Below are 18377 nucleotides of genomic sequence, written 5' to 3'. Positions count from 1 at the left end.
AGATCTTTGATTCACATGGAAAATGTATTAGCCCCTTGTGGATGAGCTTTTATATGGTTTCTATTGTCTTTTTCAATTTCTTTATGCCTTATATGCAGCTGAATTTGTGGTCTGACTTCACTTTTTGTGTGTGTTGGTAGACTGATTGTTCTTTTACTACAATGTTCTTGAGTTTGTGGCTTGTCCGTACATGTGTAGTGATGAATTGTGTTTTCTGTTCATGTTGATCTCGTTTGAGCTTGTTTAAAAAGGCTTTTTCGACTTTTTTTTTTTCAAGTAACGCTAATACCCACCAGCGATGTATTATTTTGTATAACTCCTCAACATTTGTGATGGACACGAGAATTAAATAATATTACTATAATATTAGTATTATATCGATATTGTATGGAAAAATATTTTTATTTTATTTAATTATTGTAAAAAAAATGGGGATAATTTTGTAAAATAGTTGAAAGTTTGTTAAGAAAAATGAAAACAATTCAAATGAGGATTGGAGGATTTTTTATTTTTTATTTTTTTTTTACCTATAAATAAATTTCTATATTTACTTATTTTTTAATTATAGCATATGTAATTCTCATCCGTTAGCAATTAACCTCATTCTATTTATATTTACTAAAATATCATTTACACTTTACATAAATCTAAATTTATTATTGAGTTTCCCTTTTACAAAAGTTTTACTCACTAACATAATACTAATATTATTATTTAATCTATTATAATTTTCTTTTAAAATTATTCAAATAGAAAAAAAAGGAATATTAATACTAAATTTTCTCATTAATGGGTCAAAAAATGTATATTTCATAATGGGCCATATTGTATGGCATTATTGATCCCTTTTTGAAACCAACCCATTATATTGTCCCATTTAAAATGATATAGTTTTAATATTTTCTTTAATTTTTTTTTTTCTTTTTTTGTTGGGTGTGCTTTTATAAATTATTTTTTAAAAAGTAAAAAAAAAAAAATCGAAAAGTACCTCATGGTCACAATCCAACCTATACACCACTAGATCGTTCCTCACGGAAACAATTCATTTGTATTATATAAATATATTATGGGACAATTTATTTGTATTATATAAATATATGCTATGTGCTATTCATTTATACATAATATTTTATGTAATATATATATATGTTGTGTTGCCTTATAAATAATAACAAAATTTATTTAATTAATTATTAAACTATGTTCTTATTACATCTTTAATATATATGATGAATAAAATTTGTGTTCAATAATAAAAAAAATCTAATTAAATGTATGTGGGCCTATACATGTATTTATTTATATTTACGAGGACCAAGTATGCAACCTAACCTAATATAGGTAAATTTATTTATTTATATCAAATATTTAAATTAATTTTGCATGAAAAGAGTGACGAAATTATGCTATTTGTAGGTTCACCAACTTCAACTCATTCTTCATTAATGAATGCAATATAATAATATATTTAAATATTATTTTATATGTGTTAGCGACGAAGAAGTCTAAATAAATAAATTAATATATATATAAATTCGAGAATACTAAGAAATTAATGCGCAGTTGTTTTAATTTGTCAAATTCTTAGTGGTGGTTAGGAAAATGTTGACGACCAATTTTAATCCAACGGTTCAGATGTCGCACTCACACCCTATCGTACGGCTCTTGCTTAATTTATTGGACACCTAAAAGTCTCCATGCCTGGATAGTTTGTTTGGTCAATTGGTCTTCGAATTGAGAGTTTAGAATTTGAATTTTAAATAAATGAATGAATTAAAATAATTGATTTATTGATAGATATTAACATAACAATTTAAATATAAAATAATTTTTAAAAATAATATAAAAAAGTTTGATTTACTGTTGGAGAGATTATATATATATATGTAAAATATTATTTTTAAGTCCCAATATAATTAAAATTCATCAATTTTGGTCCAAATATAAAAATTTTATCAATTTTGGTCTCAGTATAACCAAAATTCATTATTTTTTGTCCAAATATAAATTTTTTTTTTATCAATTTTAGTCTCAATATAAAAAAAAACTCATCATATTTTGTCACAATATAATCAAACTTTATCTTTTTTGGTCCTACCATCAACAAACCGACGAAAAATGCTGACGTGAAAAGAAATCAAACCTTATATTTATATTTGAAGAATTTGCACAATCTTGCAAGTCCACGTCAGCATTTTCCGTCGGTTTGTTGACGGTGGGACAAAAAAAAATTTGATTATATTGGGATAAAAAATGATGAGTTTTTGTTATATTGAGACTAAAATTGATAAAAATTTTATATTGGGACAAAGAATGATGAGTTTTGGTTATATTGGAACCAAAATTGATAAAATTTTTATATTGGAACAAAAATTGATAAATTTTTATTATATTTAGACCAAAAATAATTTTTTTCTTATATATATATAAATAGTAAAATTCGAATTCAAAATCTACAGACAGAAACAGCAAAATTTTTAAGTTTAGTTCGTTTCTTTTATTTGAATTATTAATTTGATATGGTCTTGTAAGAGTAACTAAGTATATTTTTACAAAAGAATATAATAAAAAAATTAAAATTAAACTCCAAAAATAATTCATATTGTATTTGTTAAAAAAATAAAAAAAAATTGATTTGATGTAAAACGAAATTCAAGTAAATGAGTAGTTGGTGTGTGAATAGATATTGTACATATAATACTTATAAATGTATAAAAAGTGAAAAAAGAAAAAAAAATTTAAATTAAATAGGATATTATAGTATATTTAGATCTATAGGGAATAAATGAAAATAAAAATTTAAAATTAAAGTTGCATATATATGTGTATAATAGGGTTATAAGTCAAAATATTTTGTATGTGTATTTTAGAGTATTATTTATATATACCATAATAAATTAGTGAATAAAAAACTTTGTTATTAAGTGTGTTAAAATAAATAATGACATTATTGTAATAAATAATAATAATAATAATAAATAGGCTTCCACACGGTAATGTGAAACAAGAAATACCCATATAACATTTTATCTATACCAGTATAGTCGGTCTGTTTATTCAATATTTTTTAATGGAACAATTCTCCATAAATATTATTAAAAAATACAAATATATATATATATTAATATTTTTTTTTGTACATAGTTCTTTACTTTTCCCGACACTATTCCTCCTACTATACACAAAAAATCAATTCATCTAAAAACGTTGAGCGAACAAATTGATATAATTTTATTTTATTTTATTTTTTTAAATGTCCATTTAACATTCTATTTATGCAATAGAAACAAAAGATAGCCCATGCATATTTTAACAAATTTAATTTACAAAGGTCAATATAGATATTGTTCGTCATCACATGTTGTGAAAATTTAATTCACCATGAACTAAATTAATAATAACTATTGATTAAATAAAGAATAATTTAATTAATTTAAACATATTTTTTGAATCAATAATTCTTCTAATTAAATTCAACACCGAATCCTATATGATAGGAATGTTTAAACTTTTTATTTAAAAAAAAAATAAAAAAAAATAATATTATTTTTATGTAATATTTTAAATAAATTTGCTATATGTATTTAATAGTCTCTATGTTTCATAATTAAATATTCGTTTATTTTTTTAAGTAATTTTTTATTTTTAAAATATTAGTACTAATTATTGGTGGTTTGTTTATTTGGGTAATTTAATTTGATTTTATTATTCTCAAATTTTTTTCTCTCAAACATTTATATATATATATATTGCACTTAAAAAGCAATTTTACATTTAATATATTATATTAATTTTTATTTATATCACATTAAATAATTATTTAAATTTAAATTTTTACTATTCAAATCAAAATCCTAAACAAACACATCTTGAAAAATACTCTTATTAATATGATATACTCCGTATATAAATGTAATGACATTTGTTTATACTCCCTCCGTCTCAATACAATAGTCATGTTTATCATTTTTATCTGTCTCAAAGCAATAGTCTCATTTCCATAAATAATCATATCACTATAAAACTACCATTACTTTTTCATTATTATTAAACAATTGTCATTACTTTTTACACTGATAAACTTATAAAGACAAAAAAGTCTTTTATCCATATTTTTTACCCATTACACTCACACTATTTTTGGGACGGCTGGAGTATATTATAAATTGTAATAATATTTTTAATATTAGTTATATATATAATAACTTAAAAATCAATATATTATTCTGAAATAGACAAAATATATATATATATATATATTATATTGAAGGACGGAGAGATTATGATATTTTTCCAAAAAAAAAACTAAATAAAATTATTCATCGACAATAATTCATATGCAATAATTATTCATATGTAACACATTATACATTCATTGTTCATACGCAATAATTTATTCATATGCAACACATTATACATTCATTGTTCATATGCAATAATTTATTTTATTATTTTTTAAAAAAAAAAAAAAATCTATTCAAACATATCACATTAAATAATTATTTATAACCATATTGTAGAACCTTTAATTAAAACTTGTATCTAAACATAGCTTTTATTTGACATAATATTAGTTGATGCACCATACCAACCCCACTTTAAATATTTCACAAACTATAAATAATACATACCCCCACAATAATTCTTACCAATAATTTCATTTCATCCTTCCTACAAGAAAAAAAAAAAAACCCTTAATTAGGCACCATGAAAACCTCCGACTTTCCGGTCACGGCGGCGAAGGCGGAGGTGGTGGCGGCGGCGCTGCCCATTCAGGACCACTGGCTGCCGCTGTCCAACCTCGACCTTCTCCTGCCGCCCGTTGACGTCGGCGTCTTCTTATGTTACGGTAATAAGCCTCGCCAACCGTTGCCGCCTTTCGCGCATATGGTTGGCGTGCTTAAGAAGGCCTTGGCGCAAACCCTAGTCTTGTACTACGCCTTTTCCGGCCACCTTGTTGGGAACGCCGCCGGCGAGCCGGAGCTCCTTTGCGACAACAGCGGCGTGGATTTTGTCGAGGCCTCCGCCGATGTGGAGTTGGAGGAACTCGATTTGTATAATCCCGACGCAAGCGTGGAAGGGAAGCTCGTTCCCGCCCGAAAGCGCGGCGTGCTTGCCGCTCAGGTGATCTAAAATATATAAACTGTACAACACATTAATTTTAGCATAATAAATTTATTTATACAATATAATATAGTACAATATATAAACCACACAATATATGTTTTTATATGATAGTATATTATTATTTGCAACACAACCAATTTATTTATACAATATAATACAATATGTAAATTGCATAACACATATTTTATACTCGGGTAAACATATGTCATATAAAAGTATATGTAAATTGCCTTGATTATATATACTCATCGAGTAAAGTAGCGCGATAATAATTCGATTCAATAACACAATAACTACAACCTATTAATTATTCTATTTTTAACTAAAAAGATGCTCAAAATTTTTAGATACTAATATTATAATTATTTTGTACACTTTGAAAAATTATGGAGATAAAATTACAATTTTTATTAATTTGGTAATGTTAAAATCAATATTTTAAGAATAATAATATTTAACTGTAAAAATATTTATGTCTTTACTTCAAAAAGTAATAGTATAAAATGTAAATAAATATAAAATTAAGAGTATTATACTACTATCTGATATACTCATTCCTTTATATTCTAAAGATCCCATTTATTCTTATATCATTGTATTTAAAATTAAAAATATTTTTATATTTGTATAATTTTTTTACAAATGTTAATATTATAAGACACTAGTAAGAGTATTTTTGTTTTTTTTTCTTAATTTATACTTAAGCTTTTATATAATAATTAATATTAAAAAATTAAAAAAAAAAGTAAATGAAACTCTTCTAACCGGACAATTGAAGTAGTAATTGATAATTACCAAAAACAAAAATGTAAATTTTTTAATTTAAACACATAAAACAATGTAAACTTTAATTAGAGATAGATTGAAAGAATATAATATTTATTAAAAAAAAAACATATTTTTACAAAAATTTGCAAAAATGAGTGGTGTTGTAATGACAGGCCACCCAGCTAAAATGCGGCGGAGTAGTGGTGGCGATCACCTTCTCCCACCAGGTCGCCGACGCTTACTCCGCCAACATGTTCCTCCTCTCATGGGCGGAGATGGCGCGCCACGCGCCGCCCTCTCTCTCCCCTTCCTTCCGCCGCTCCGTCCTCCTCCCCCGCCGCCCCGGTGACTACCACCACTCAATTGACAACATGTACGTCCCTATCTCATCACTTCCACCGCCGCCGGACCTTTCCTCCGACGCCAATCCCGCCGCCGCCGTCAGCCGGATTTACTACATCGAGGCCGATCGAATCAACGAACTCCAAACAATAGCCAATTCCAACTCCGGCAGTCGCCACTCCAAGCTGGAGGCCTTCTGCGCCTTCCTCTGGAAAATCATCGCCTCCGGAGACGCCGCCGCCGGAAACCGTTTTTGCCGGCTGGGGATCGTCGTCGACGGCCGGAGCAGGTTAATCGACGGCGGCGACGAAAACGAAGCTAAATTAATCCGTTCCTACTTCGGCAACGTGCTTTCGATTCCGTTCGGCGAATTGCCGACCGGAGATTTGAAGCAGAATTCCCTGAATTGGATCGCCGATCGGATCGGAGAATTTCTCCGGCCGGCGGCGACGAAGGAACATTTTCTTGGGCTGATCGATTGGGTGGAGGAGCACCGCCCTAACACGTCCGTGTCGAAGATATACGCGGCGGCGGAGGAGGAGGAAGCGGCGGCAGTGGTGGTTTCGTCGGGGCGGCATTTTCCGGCAGGTAAATTGGACTTCGGGTGGGGCCCGCCGGCGTTCGGGTCGTACCATTTTCCGTGGGGAGGGGAATCAGGGTATGTGATGCCGATGCCTAGCCCAAAGGAGAACGGTGATTGGGTGGTGTACGTGCACCTGGTCGAGCCGCAGCTGCACCTGATAGAAACCGTCGGAGGTCACGTGTTCAACCGCCTCTCGTCTCACTACCTCTTTTCCTAGTAGTATTTATTTCTTTCTTATACTTTGCTTCCTAAACACGTGATATTTATATAAAATATCGCAATATTATTATTTTTATATTAAATCTATTTGACAACAATCAATATTTACATGTACAAATATGCTTTCTAACTATCCCAAATCCAAAATAATTGGAATAGAGATAATTAGATAAACCACTAGCATTTGTTATATGATTCAATTTATTCAAATTAATTATTCATTAAAATGGAATGTCAAAAGGCATAGTTAAATTAAATGCCAAAGTTCCCAAAGGCTAACATTTCAAAAAATATATTCTTATTAACGATACCAAATAATTAATTAATTAATTAATTACTTTTAACGGCGTTTGCAAATCCGTTAGATTTCAGAACTTGAGACTGACGACACTTTCTTCACCGTCAACCCTCCGTCTCTCTCCGCCGTTGTCTCCGCCGCTGTCGGCTTTCCAGCTCCCGCTCTCAGATTTGCCGTCTTCGATGCTCTCCGACGGGTCTCCGGCGCCGCCATGGAGGTCGGAATCCGGCGACGGGTTCCTTTGCGCCGACGGAGCCTTGTTGTTGTACAAATGCAGTTGGTGGTGGTACCGCTGGTTTCCTAGCGGCGGCGGCGGCGGCGAGCAGAAAGGAGGCGACACGTGATGGGTTGTGGATGCAGCGTGTGCTCCGTACAAGGCCGCGGCGGCGGCTGGTCCGCCGCCGTGAGCGGCTGCTGCAGCGTACTCTGGTGGCACCCATATGCCGCCTAGAAACACCACTTGCGGCGGCGCCGTGACGGAGGCCTGTGGTCCTGGACTTGGCCTCCTAGTGTGAAGTCTGTATTTCTGCAAGATTTGAACACAGACGGATTCAAAAGGATGAAGAAATCTTCTTCCTTGACCTGACTTGCAGACTATTACTTATACCCGCTCCTGGGACCTTAACGCCGGATTAATTCACACCATCAAGTACGCAAAATTTATCCTCTGCAAATGTTTTTAGGGTTTGGTCTTTAAGAAATTACTTTCCAGTTTTTTATTATTCAATTTTACTGTTTACTATCAAAATCACATACTAGCATATCCAAAAATATATATATATATATAAAAAAAAAAAAAAAAAACACCCCATATTCAATTTATTTTTTTTATGAACTAGATAGAGAGAGAGAGACCTGGAGATGGCTTTTAACTTCGTCATTGGTGAGACCATCAACCTTCATCAGCTCCCTAATTTGTTTTGGAGTCGCCACTGCATTCATTCATTCATTCATTAATCAAATTAAATTAAATTAAATTCAATTAGGGTTCTTATCACTCTCTCTCTACATGTATACATATATACATATATATATATAATCCCTATAATAAAAATTAAATCTGTAATTAATTAATTATATACATGTATCTGTACCTTGAGAGCCTCCCAACATATGAAGAGCATTGACAAACCTCCGGTGCAACTCCGGCGACCAACACCTCCGAGCCTTCCTCTGATTATTCTGATTCGAATTCGAATTCGATTCCTTCTCATTATTATTATTATTATTATTGTTGTTGTTGTTGTTGTTGTTGTCGTCTTCTTTATGCGACGAGGCCAATGCTAATTCTGGAAAAATCTCACGACTCTTGGACGAAGAAAATCGATGAAAAGCTCCTCCAACGTTATTATTATTGTTATTATTAATATTATTATTATTCATTCTCTCCTTCCCATTCAATGCAAGCTTCATTTCGATTTCTCGATCCTCGTGGTCGATGGTGTTCTTGTTTGATTCATGATGACTCACTTGTTGGTTCCATAGTTGTGCACAACTCATCCAATTGGCTTTCTCTTTCGAAACGATGGCACTATTCCCCTCATGATCGGTGGTGGCGGCTGTCGTCGCTTTCATTGGCATGAATTCTTCGAGCACCGGCTTCGCCTCGCGGTTCGACCAACTTGGTCGAGGTTGAATTTGCTGTCTCAACGCCTCCATTGCTGGTTATATATTTTTCATTTAAAATATAACAAAGAAGCACGAGATTATTAGATATATGAAAAATATATAATATATGTTCTCTTTAGGATATGTCCTTAAAGAGTAGTAAAAATTCAAATTGAACTCAACGTGATATAAATATATATTTTTGAATTAGTAATTAATTTTTTTATATAATGTATTATATAAAAAGTAGATATTTAATTTGATGATTTTTAAGAAAAAAATAATGATGAATAGTGTGAAATCAAAACAAAACCTTCTATAATGCTCCTTAAAATTTTCGTTTCTTATAATCAAATGTACGATATGATGGAAAAAGAAAAACAGAAAAATACCGTTACTTAGAAGTTGCATACAAAGAGGTAGCTCGCGCTTGAAAGCATCGATCTTGAGGCGTTCTTCCTCGAGTTGCGCTAGAAAGTCTTCGAGCTTTAGGGTTTGGTCGGGGTTTTGATGATCACCAAAGGACTTCAAAAGCATGGAATGGGTTTGGGGTTTGAAATCGAAACCTAGTTGGGAGGAGGATGCCATGATCATTTCTTGTCTCTCTAACATAAGACTTTCATAAAACAAGAATCATTATCTTCGAACATATATACGTACATATATGTGTGTGTGGGAAAACCCTAATCCAAAGAGAATTTGGGGAATCCAAGAGTGGTAAGAAAAAGGGGAATTTCAACATGTTTAAGTAGATGTATGGGGGAAAGAAATGACCTTCTTTTAAGGGTTGGTTTTGAGGAAGAGAATAAAGTGAAGTTTTGTATATATATATATATATATATATAGAGAGAGAGAGAGAGAGAGAGAGAGAGAGAGAGAGATTAAAAGCAAGAAAAGATAATGAGAGAGAGAGAGATTAAAAGCAAGAAAAGATAATTAAGGGATGGATAGCTTCTCCAATTCTTGTAAAGAGCAAAGGCAAAAAAGGCTACCTTGTGTTGTTTTACATTTAGCTTCATAGTATAATTTTGATATATATATATATTACGATCAATAATTTTGATTTAATTATATACGCGGATCAACATGAATCTAATAGTATAAACAAGTCGGATTAGATTATTAGGGTTGGGGTCCTTAACTTGAACTCAGCATGACAATCCGATTATATTAATTAACTAATTTGTTATGAAGCAAAATAATTTTGATCTTACAAGATACAACAACACGATACGAAATAAATATGTTTGGTTCAAGATTTTTAACACAATTATGTATATGAATCCATACGAACCGACACAATAATAAATATATCGAGTTTGAGTCGTGTGATTTCACCTTTTAAAAAATTCAATCCAACACAAATTTGACATGAATCAATCTATTGTTAGCTCTACCATTAATTAATACAGTATTTTCATTTAAAATATCGTAATAAAAATCTATATTTTTTATATTTGAAAATAAATCACTTGGTTTCGGACAAAGATTTCAACCAATTTTCATACTACAAATTCAAACAGCAGTCCTCCCTTCTTTTTTCTTTTTTCATACCACAAATTCAAACACATTTTCATACTACAAAATATAATAATAATAATAATAATAATAATAATAATAATATAAAGTTAAGATTAAATAAATAGATTGCTCTTCCTCTAATCCTCCCTTTCTTTTTTCTTTTTTTTCTTTCTTTTTTTTTTTTTTTTTCACTCTTTGCATGCATTCTTGACATACCAACACTTTCTCTTTAGCCTTTTAATTAGCATAAATCAAGATTCTTCGAAATTAAAAATCGAACCCATATGCGATTCCCATCCTAATTATATTATACGAGCTTTAACAACGAAGCTAAAAAGTCGACACAACATATACAAAGAATCTTTTGTCGTTCGACAATGTATTTAAATTAATACGATAAGATGATTCCAATAAATAATTACATATTAGAATTTCATCACCAAAGAAAAGTATTTCAAGAGCATATTAAATTAAAGCATAAGTAAAAGGAAATATTCAAAATAGAGTTCAGTATCAAATCCCAACTTTAATTTTCTTTTTAGGGTTTTCCAACTTTGAAAAGTTGCATAATTCCCTCTCGATGTATATTTATTAAAAGTGAATTAACAGCTGAGGAAATCAAAAGGGGAATATCTACTGCATTTCTCGAAAAATAATAAAAAAAAATTATTTTATCATTTTTTGTCCTTCAAATAAGAGTTTGTTTGGTTGTGTTTTCTCTTATTTTTTCTCACATATTTTTACTACTTATCTAAAATAATTTTAATTTTTCTCTTTCAAAATATTATATTATACATCAAATTTTTAATTAATATATTATAAATATATATTCAAAATATTACATTAAATTATTATTTATATCATATTAAATAAAAAAAACCCGGATAGAAAAAAATATTTATATATATATATATATATTAGGGAATATCTGATGAGCCCTAATTGTAGGGCTCTAAATTAACAGCACGGAAATTCATGAAAGCTTAAAGGTAAGGAATGGAATTAAAAGAAGATGTCCTAAGCATTATATATTGTTGTAAGAATATATACATATATATATATATATATATATCTCAAGGGATGAGAATCATCTTTTGCTATAACAGCTTTACTTAAGTGGGCTTTAAGGCATCAAGATTCTTGTTAGGGTTTTTCTAATACTCGAAACTTCGAACTATTTTTTCTCTTGATACTATTCTCTAAATCAACGATATTGCTTTATGACTCAATAATACATAAGAGGAAATTATAATTTTGGCTATATATGTTCTTTTTTAGTTTTACTATCCAATTTCGTCGTCCCAATAAAAATATATTCACTTCATAAATTTATTTCAATCATGTAAATTATCATTTTTTTTCCTTTTCTTATTTGTATAGATATATATATTATAGAACATTACGTGAAAATTTATAATCTATGAATGTTAAAAATGGTCTTGTGACTCGATAATACATAGGATTCAACTTTTTGATAAACTTGAAATATCAACATTAGACCAAAATGTATCACCCTTTAATAATAAGCTTCTTTAAGACGCTAAACTTGCTATACCCAAAAGAAAAAATAAAATCATATATACTTGTATATATACAGTTGTTTTGACATTATCTCATATGTTTATCAATTTTTTTTTTTTTGTCTCGTATGATTCAACATAATATTCAATCATTTGCACGTCTGCGTATGATTTCATGTAGGTAATATATTTATGTGTTGACGAGGAGCAACGGTAGCTTTAAGAAATAAAAGATCAATATAATTTTATTTATGTAACTCATAATTGATCCTTTCTCTTAGGAGTTTGATCATTTTAAATTAATCATATATATACTTAATTTTGAAATTATTGTTACTATGTAGGTTTCCATAAGTAAATAAGGAGAATGAATATGTTTATCAATTATTTCAAATTAGATGGAATTGAAAAGTAGGGTTATGTCCTTGTTATGTGTGTCAAACTACTTGATGATTGTTGTTAGATTTAGTTTTTCATTAAGTTTTTTTTTTTTTTTAAATCTTGTTTAGATTTTAGTTCTTGAATATATATATATATATATTTCACTAAATATCAATTATTAGAGTATGTTTGGTTGTCTTTTTCAAATTGAAATCAACATTATTCATTTTACATCATTTTTAATATAAATATATTATTTCATTTTACAAAACATTACATAACAATATTACTATTTAAATAAAAATTTAATAAACACTCTTGATTTCGAATCAATTTCAAATAATAAGTAAAGAAATCTATATCGCATCCAATATTATGTAAACAAAAAAAATATCAAACCTCCATATCCAATTCAAACCTCAAATAAACACACCCTAAGCCTAGGATACTCGACTCGACATGATAAAAGGGCTATGAAAAAAAAAAAAAAAAAGCTTTAATGGGGTATTAATATTATTATATAGTAAAAGAAATTAGGTAGAAGATAATTGAAGAAAGGGGTTTCCACGTGAAATTATAATTAGAAGAAATTAATTAATTAAAATAAATAAAGGGAATCGAATTCTTGGAAGGAAGGAAATGAAGGAAGAAGGCTTCACTCATAAGACTTCCAATTAGCTCATGCTTTTCCAAGATTCTCTCTCTCTCTCTCTCTCTCTCTATATATATATATATATATTCTTCGTGGGAAATATTCTTCCGTGTCGCCTTATTACCGTGTCTTTCTGAATATACTCGTCTCCATTCTCAAATCTCTCTCTCTCTCTCAAATATATATATATATATATATATATCATACTCCCTGTGTCTATGTGACAGAAGGAATATATATATATATAAACATTATTATGTGTGTCAATTGACTAGAATTTGCTTCGCTTCAAATTTCCATTTAATAATGGAAGAGGACTGAGTGTGTTCTTGTAAAAGCTATATTTTTCTTTAGATAAGTTTGAAAAAAATTTAGATTGAATTTAATATTAAAATAATACGATATTTTGTGATAGAAAAAAAATAAATTTTTTTTTTAAAAAATACAGAGTTCAAATGATAAAAATTTGAAATTTAAAGGTTGAAGAAACAAAATTAATTTTTAAGAGAAATAGTTATTATTACATAAAAACAAAAACTTGATATATATACGTGGGCTATTATTTTACAAATCAAATCACTGTCCACCGCTACAACCAATGTTCAATGCCACCAATCCACTTCACCATCCAAGTGGGCTCTGTAATTAAAGTTTGGATCTAACGAACTCAACATTAATATGATATTTGTTTTTGAACTTACTTCAAAAACCTCATTATCAACAGTGGAATTCAGTCGGACTTTGATCTAATCCCAACCCACTTTTATTTTATAAATTTAGAAGGTCATGAAACTAATATTATTATTATTTATTGAGTAATCAGCAAATTAGATCAGATAAGCATCTTAATTTGTTCTATCAGCATATATAACATAAACAAACAATACATGGACGATAATATTATTTTTTTAAAAAATATTGATATATATTAATAAATAGTGACAAAATTTTCAAAATATCCAAATAATCGAAGATATATATTTATATATCTTACGTAATTTACATACACAAACACCCAACTCTATGCTCATCTCCCCTCCATCACCGTCAGAGTCACATTATTTCCCGACTGGGTTTGGGTCGACGACGACGACCCGACATTCGTCCGGCTCCACCGGTCGGTGAATCCCGGCCGCTCTGGCGCCATCAGGTCCATAATTTCACTGCTCAGCATCGACAGCACTGTCGATATTGTCGGCCGGCTGATCGGGAACTCCTGCACGCACAGCAGCCCAATGTGCAGACATCTCATAATCTCCGGCCCCGACGCCGCACTTGATATCCGATCGTCTATAAATTCCGCGGTATTGTCTTCGTTCCACAGCTTCCACGCCTGCATCGATTCACCGAACCAAAATCGAATCGAATAAACGAAATCGTGCAAAAACCGAATGCCAAATCGGGGCTTACGAATCCGAGAAGGCCTAACGAGTACTCGTCGTTGTAGAAGCTCGTGTTCTTTCGACCGCTAACGATTTCGAGGACGAGAACTCCGAAGCTGAACACATCCGATTTCTCCGAGAATCGGCCCCCCATCGCGTACTCGGGGGCCATATACCCGCTGTAAGAGAATTTTCGATTAGTTAACAACGAACGACTTTAAGACAACGATCGAAAATAATATCGCGCGTACTATGTTCCCACGACTTTTCCCGTGTTCGCCTGATCCTGGTTCCCGCCAAAAATTCTCGCCATGCCGAAATCCGAGATCTTCGGGTTCCAATCCTCGTCGAGTAATATGTTGCTCGGCTTTAGGTCGCGGTGAATTATCCTCAGCCGGGAGTCGCGATGGAGATAAAGGAGACCCCGACCGATGCCTTCGATGATATTTAGCCTTCTCGACCAATCGAGCACGTCTTGCGATTTATCTGCACGGTCGTGACGACGGGAATTAGGAAGCGGGTTGTCGAAGGATTGTAATAAGTTCGACTTGACTCACCGAATAGGAACACGTCTAAGCTTCGATTGGGCAAGTACTCGTAAACGAGCATTTTTTCCTCTCTCTCGACGCAGCATCCGAGCAGCCGGACGAGATTCCGGTGCTGAAGTTTCGATATCACGAGGACCTCGTTCATGAACTCCTCGTAGCCTTGTCCCGACGCTGCGGACAACCTCTTCACCGCAATTTGGTCGCCGTTCGCCAGTTGTCCCTGTAATATAACCGTCCGGATAAATGTTAGAACACCGTCTCTCGCCAAGTTCATCATAAGTTAAGACTTCGACACACCTTATAGACGGGACCGAATCCACCCATTCCCAACTTATTCCTCGTGTCGAAATTCTCAGTCGCGCCGGCTAACGTCTCGAAGCCGAACAACGGCAACTCGTCGATCTTAACCTTACCCATGTCGCTCCGGAGCGCAAATTCACTCGAATTCGTTAAGCTTTTTTCTCCCTTATCGAAAGACGTCAATCTCTTCCTGCCTACATCGAACAACGACATCGATCTTATTTCGGACAAAGAAACGAGATTCTGAATTAGCCTCGACGATATACTCACGTTTTCTCCGTCTACACAACACCCACCAAGCAATCGATAAGAAAACGGCGGCTCCGGCCAAACTAGCGACAATCGATGCTATAACGACGATTCTATTGCTCTTCTTCTCTTTGTCTGAAAGAAAACAAAATAACTACTCATAATCCATATTAAATTTTTAAAAGATATATATATATATATATATATATAGACAAACGTTTGGATTCACTACCGGTCACCTCAAACGAACCGAATCGAACAGAACTAAAGATCGTAATCTATAAGCATATAAATCGACGTAAACTAAACGAAGGATTAAAGCCTACGGAAGCATACCGACGTTGAAATAGGCGACGCGAACGAAGAAATCCGAGCCGGCATTGCCATCGAACTTCTGAACATCGATCAACGTCGTGTTCCAAAACATACATCCGATGCCGGGATCGTAGGCGTACGCCAAACAAGAACAGTTCTTCAAACACAAGCTCGCGCATTCAGTCTCCACACCGGACGACCACGACATGAAGTCAGGGACCTTGATAAACGACAGCTTCGCAAACCCATCCTCCTGATTTTTATCGCCGTCCTGATCGCACTGCAACGAATCTCGTCGAACACAGCCGCCATCCCACACCCCTCGAGCCCAATCCCCTCTGTTCCTCGGCTCGTAGCCGCGCAAACAACTGCATATCGGACGACTCTTGACGAAACAAACGGCGAACGGGCCGCATTTGTTGTAATAATCGCAGTCGCTCGCCGGCCCCGACCATGTAACGTTCCAGTCGTTCTTGCTGGGATCCCAACCAGCCTCGATGAGAATTCCGTCAGCAGTGAGGTGGTTTCGGGAGATGAATTGCTGCCGGAAATTGCGGGTGAAGTATACCGTCCCGTCTTCCTCGGTCGCGACGCTGAATCCGTCGATGTAGACGGAGTACATTCCGGCCACCCCTGTCAGAATTCGGCCGTTCCAAGGGCCGCTCCGCCACCGGGGAATTCCATTCTCCCAAATGTAGATTTGAGGAATTCTAATGGCGTCCAGGCCGGAGGTGAAATTTCCATGGCCGGGATTCTGGAAGGTTCTCCAGGAATTGAGGGCGGTTCGGGCGCCGGTTCTTGGGTTGTGCGACACCCTCATCGCCGGCAGGAATGAGTCCACCGGGTGGCGGTGGCTCTCCCAGACGGTGGCTCCGGTGGAGGTGTCTTTGAGGATGAGGTTGCCGGAGTCGAGCAATTGCGCCGTCGTGTTTGCCGACGACGTCGTATTGGACGACCAGATAATGTTGCCGTCGCCGGCGGCGACGGCGAGATTCCCGTCGCCGGAAATTAAGACACTGCCACGCCTATCGCGCAACGGAGATTCACGATTCGCGATCCACGTGGTCGCCGGCGGCGACACGTAGTACCATATTCCGACGTACCTCTCCGTCGTGCCGTTCGGGCTGAAGAACCCCAACGTGAACTGATTTCCGGCGGAGTTTATCCTGTCGCCGTCGCGGAGCACCGCGGCGGCGGTAATGGCGTCCGTTCCCAAACCGAATCCGCCGCCGAGGAAACAGAAAATCAAAATTAAAATCAAAATCAAGAACAGATCAAAAACCCGCAACAAAACACTCTCCCCGATCATCATTCCAACCAACAAGCACAAAATCAAAATCCCCAAATCCGCAAATAAACCCTAATCCCCAATATACCTAAATCGCATCCATTATCGAACGAATAATTGAACAAATCCACGAAGCTAGTCTTCAACCCATCGCTGTCGAGGGATCCCCCAATCGATAATCAGCGTGCAAATTTTCTTCATCACTGGAAAAAACTCCCAAATTCCTCCACAAGAAACAAATGGAGATTTCAGCATCGATCAAGAATTTCCACAAGAAACACCCGTCACTTCAGCTTTTCATTTGACTGAATAATAATTAACTACCACTTTTTCCAAATTCCCGGAGATTTCACTCCATTCTTCCACCACCACCACTGCCTCCTGCTGATATGATAATCCGTTCGCGAATGTTCTTGGGACTCCAAGTCCCGCAACATTGCACTCAATCCATCGGGTGCTGAACTCCCTAATAATCACTTGCAACAGAAATTCCTCATTACAAAACACAGATCTGTAAGAACAGTTTCTATAATTAATTAATTAAATGTAGGATAATGGTGGATACGGATCTGTGTGCAGCTGCTGCATAGTGTAGAAGAATACAGGTAATAAGGCCCGTTAAAGACTTAAATCCATTATTCAAATAGCCAACTGCAATTGAATTAAGAATTTGGGGATGTGCAATGCAATTGGTCAAAAATGGAGGTACGTAGATATAATATATATATTATATATATAAGTGTGTGTGGGGTGGGGAAGATGAAATTGACCGGAGATATATAGATGCGATATGAGTGAATTAGAAAGATGTGTGAGTGTAAGGGAGAGCCAGTGAAGGCCGCCACTGTCTGAATATGACAATGATTAGAGTAGTAGTAGAGGTTTAGGGTATTATTTTACTATTAAATTTTATTGTTATATGTATTGTATTTTTATTTAAAAAATATGAAGCCAACACATTTTGGTATCAATATTTTTATTATAACAATGCTTCATATAAGTTATTATTTTTCTCTTGTCTGCTTGGGCTTATTTTGGATTATTATTGGAATGTCATGTCTAAATTTAAGCTAATAAGTTTAAATGGAATCTATGATAAAGCCCAAAGTTATTATCGAACTCTATTTTGAATTGAAATGAAATGAACTGGACTGGACAATCAATTACACAACTTGGGCTTCACTTAGATATAATTTTTGAAAACTTGGAGAAATATAACGTTTTTTTTTTTTTTTTTTATTTGAATTTAAAAAAAAAAAAAAAAAAAACCTCCATC

The 18377-nt window shown here is 33.5% G+C and overlaps 3 protein-coding genes across 4 annotated transcripts; 1 reads left to right on the top strand and 2 right to left on the bottom strand.

The window, feature by feature from the left end:
* Positions 1–4587: 4587 nt before the first annotated feature.
* On the top strand, positions 4588–7115 carry LOC127253464 (coniferyl alcohol acyltransferase-like). The gene is made up of 2 exons (XM_051278080.1): positions 4588–5124; positions 6069–7115. The coding sequence occupies exons 1-2, from the start codon at positions 4708–4710 to the stop codon at positions 7035–7037; spliced, it is 1386 nt and encodes a 461-aa protein (XP_051134037.1). The 5' UTR covers positions 4588–4707; the 3' UTR covers positions 7038–7115.
* A 78-nt stretch (positions 7116–7193) lies between these two features.
* Positions 7194–9703, bottom strand: LOC127253466 (myb family transcription factor EFM-like). 2 transcript variants are annotated; one of them, XM_051278082.1, is made up of 4 exons: positions 9359–9703; positions 8432–8998; positions 8193–8269; positions 7194–7863 (listed from the first exon to the last, which is right to left on the bottom strand). In XM_051278082.1, the coding sequence occupies exons 1-4, from the start codon at positions 9555–9557 to the stop codon at positions 7408–7410; spliced, it is 1299 nt and encodes a 432-aa protein (XP_051134039.1). In that variant the 5' UTR covers positions 9558–9703; the 3' UTR covers positions 7194–7407. The 2 variants fall into 2 exon arrangements, with proteins under 2 accessions (XP_051134039.1, XP_051134038.1); XM_051278081.1 differs by having other exon boundaries at positions 9338–9702.
* A 4223-nt stretch (positions 9704–13926) lies between these two features.
* LOC127253238 (G-type lectin S-receptor-like serine/threonine-protein kinase At1g11330) lies at positions 13927–17947 on the bottom strand. The gene is made up of 8 exons (XM_051277695.1): positions 17426–17947; positions 15835–17325; positions 15520–15633; positions 15247–15443; positions 14959–15169; positions 14653–14887; positions 14430–14580; positions 13927–14352 (listed from the first exon to the last, which is right to left on the bottom strand). Exons 2-8 carry the CDS (start codon positions 17123–17125, stop codon positions 14047–14049), a joined length of 2505 nt encoding a protein of 834 aa, XP_051133652.1. The 5' UTR covers positions 17126–17325; positions 17426–17947; the 3' UTR covers positions 13927–14046.
* Positions 17948–18377: the final 430 nt, after the last annotated feature.

Source organism: Andrographis paniculata, unplaced genomic scaffold (genome assembly GCF_009805555.1).
Source record: "Andrographis paniculata isolate CXL003 unplaced genomic scaffold, ASM980555v1 Contig50END, whole genome shotgun sequence".
In the NCBI taxonomy this organism is placed as follows: Eukaryota; Viridiplantae; Streptophyta; class Magnoliopsida; order Lamiales; family Acanthaceae; genus Andrographis; species Andrographis paniculata.
The sequence above is the reverse complement of the archived record's forward strand: the minus strand, read 5'-3'. Positions and strand labels throughout refer to the sequence as shown.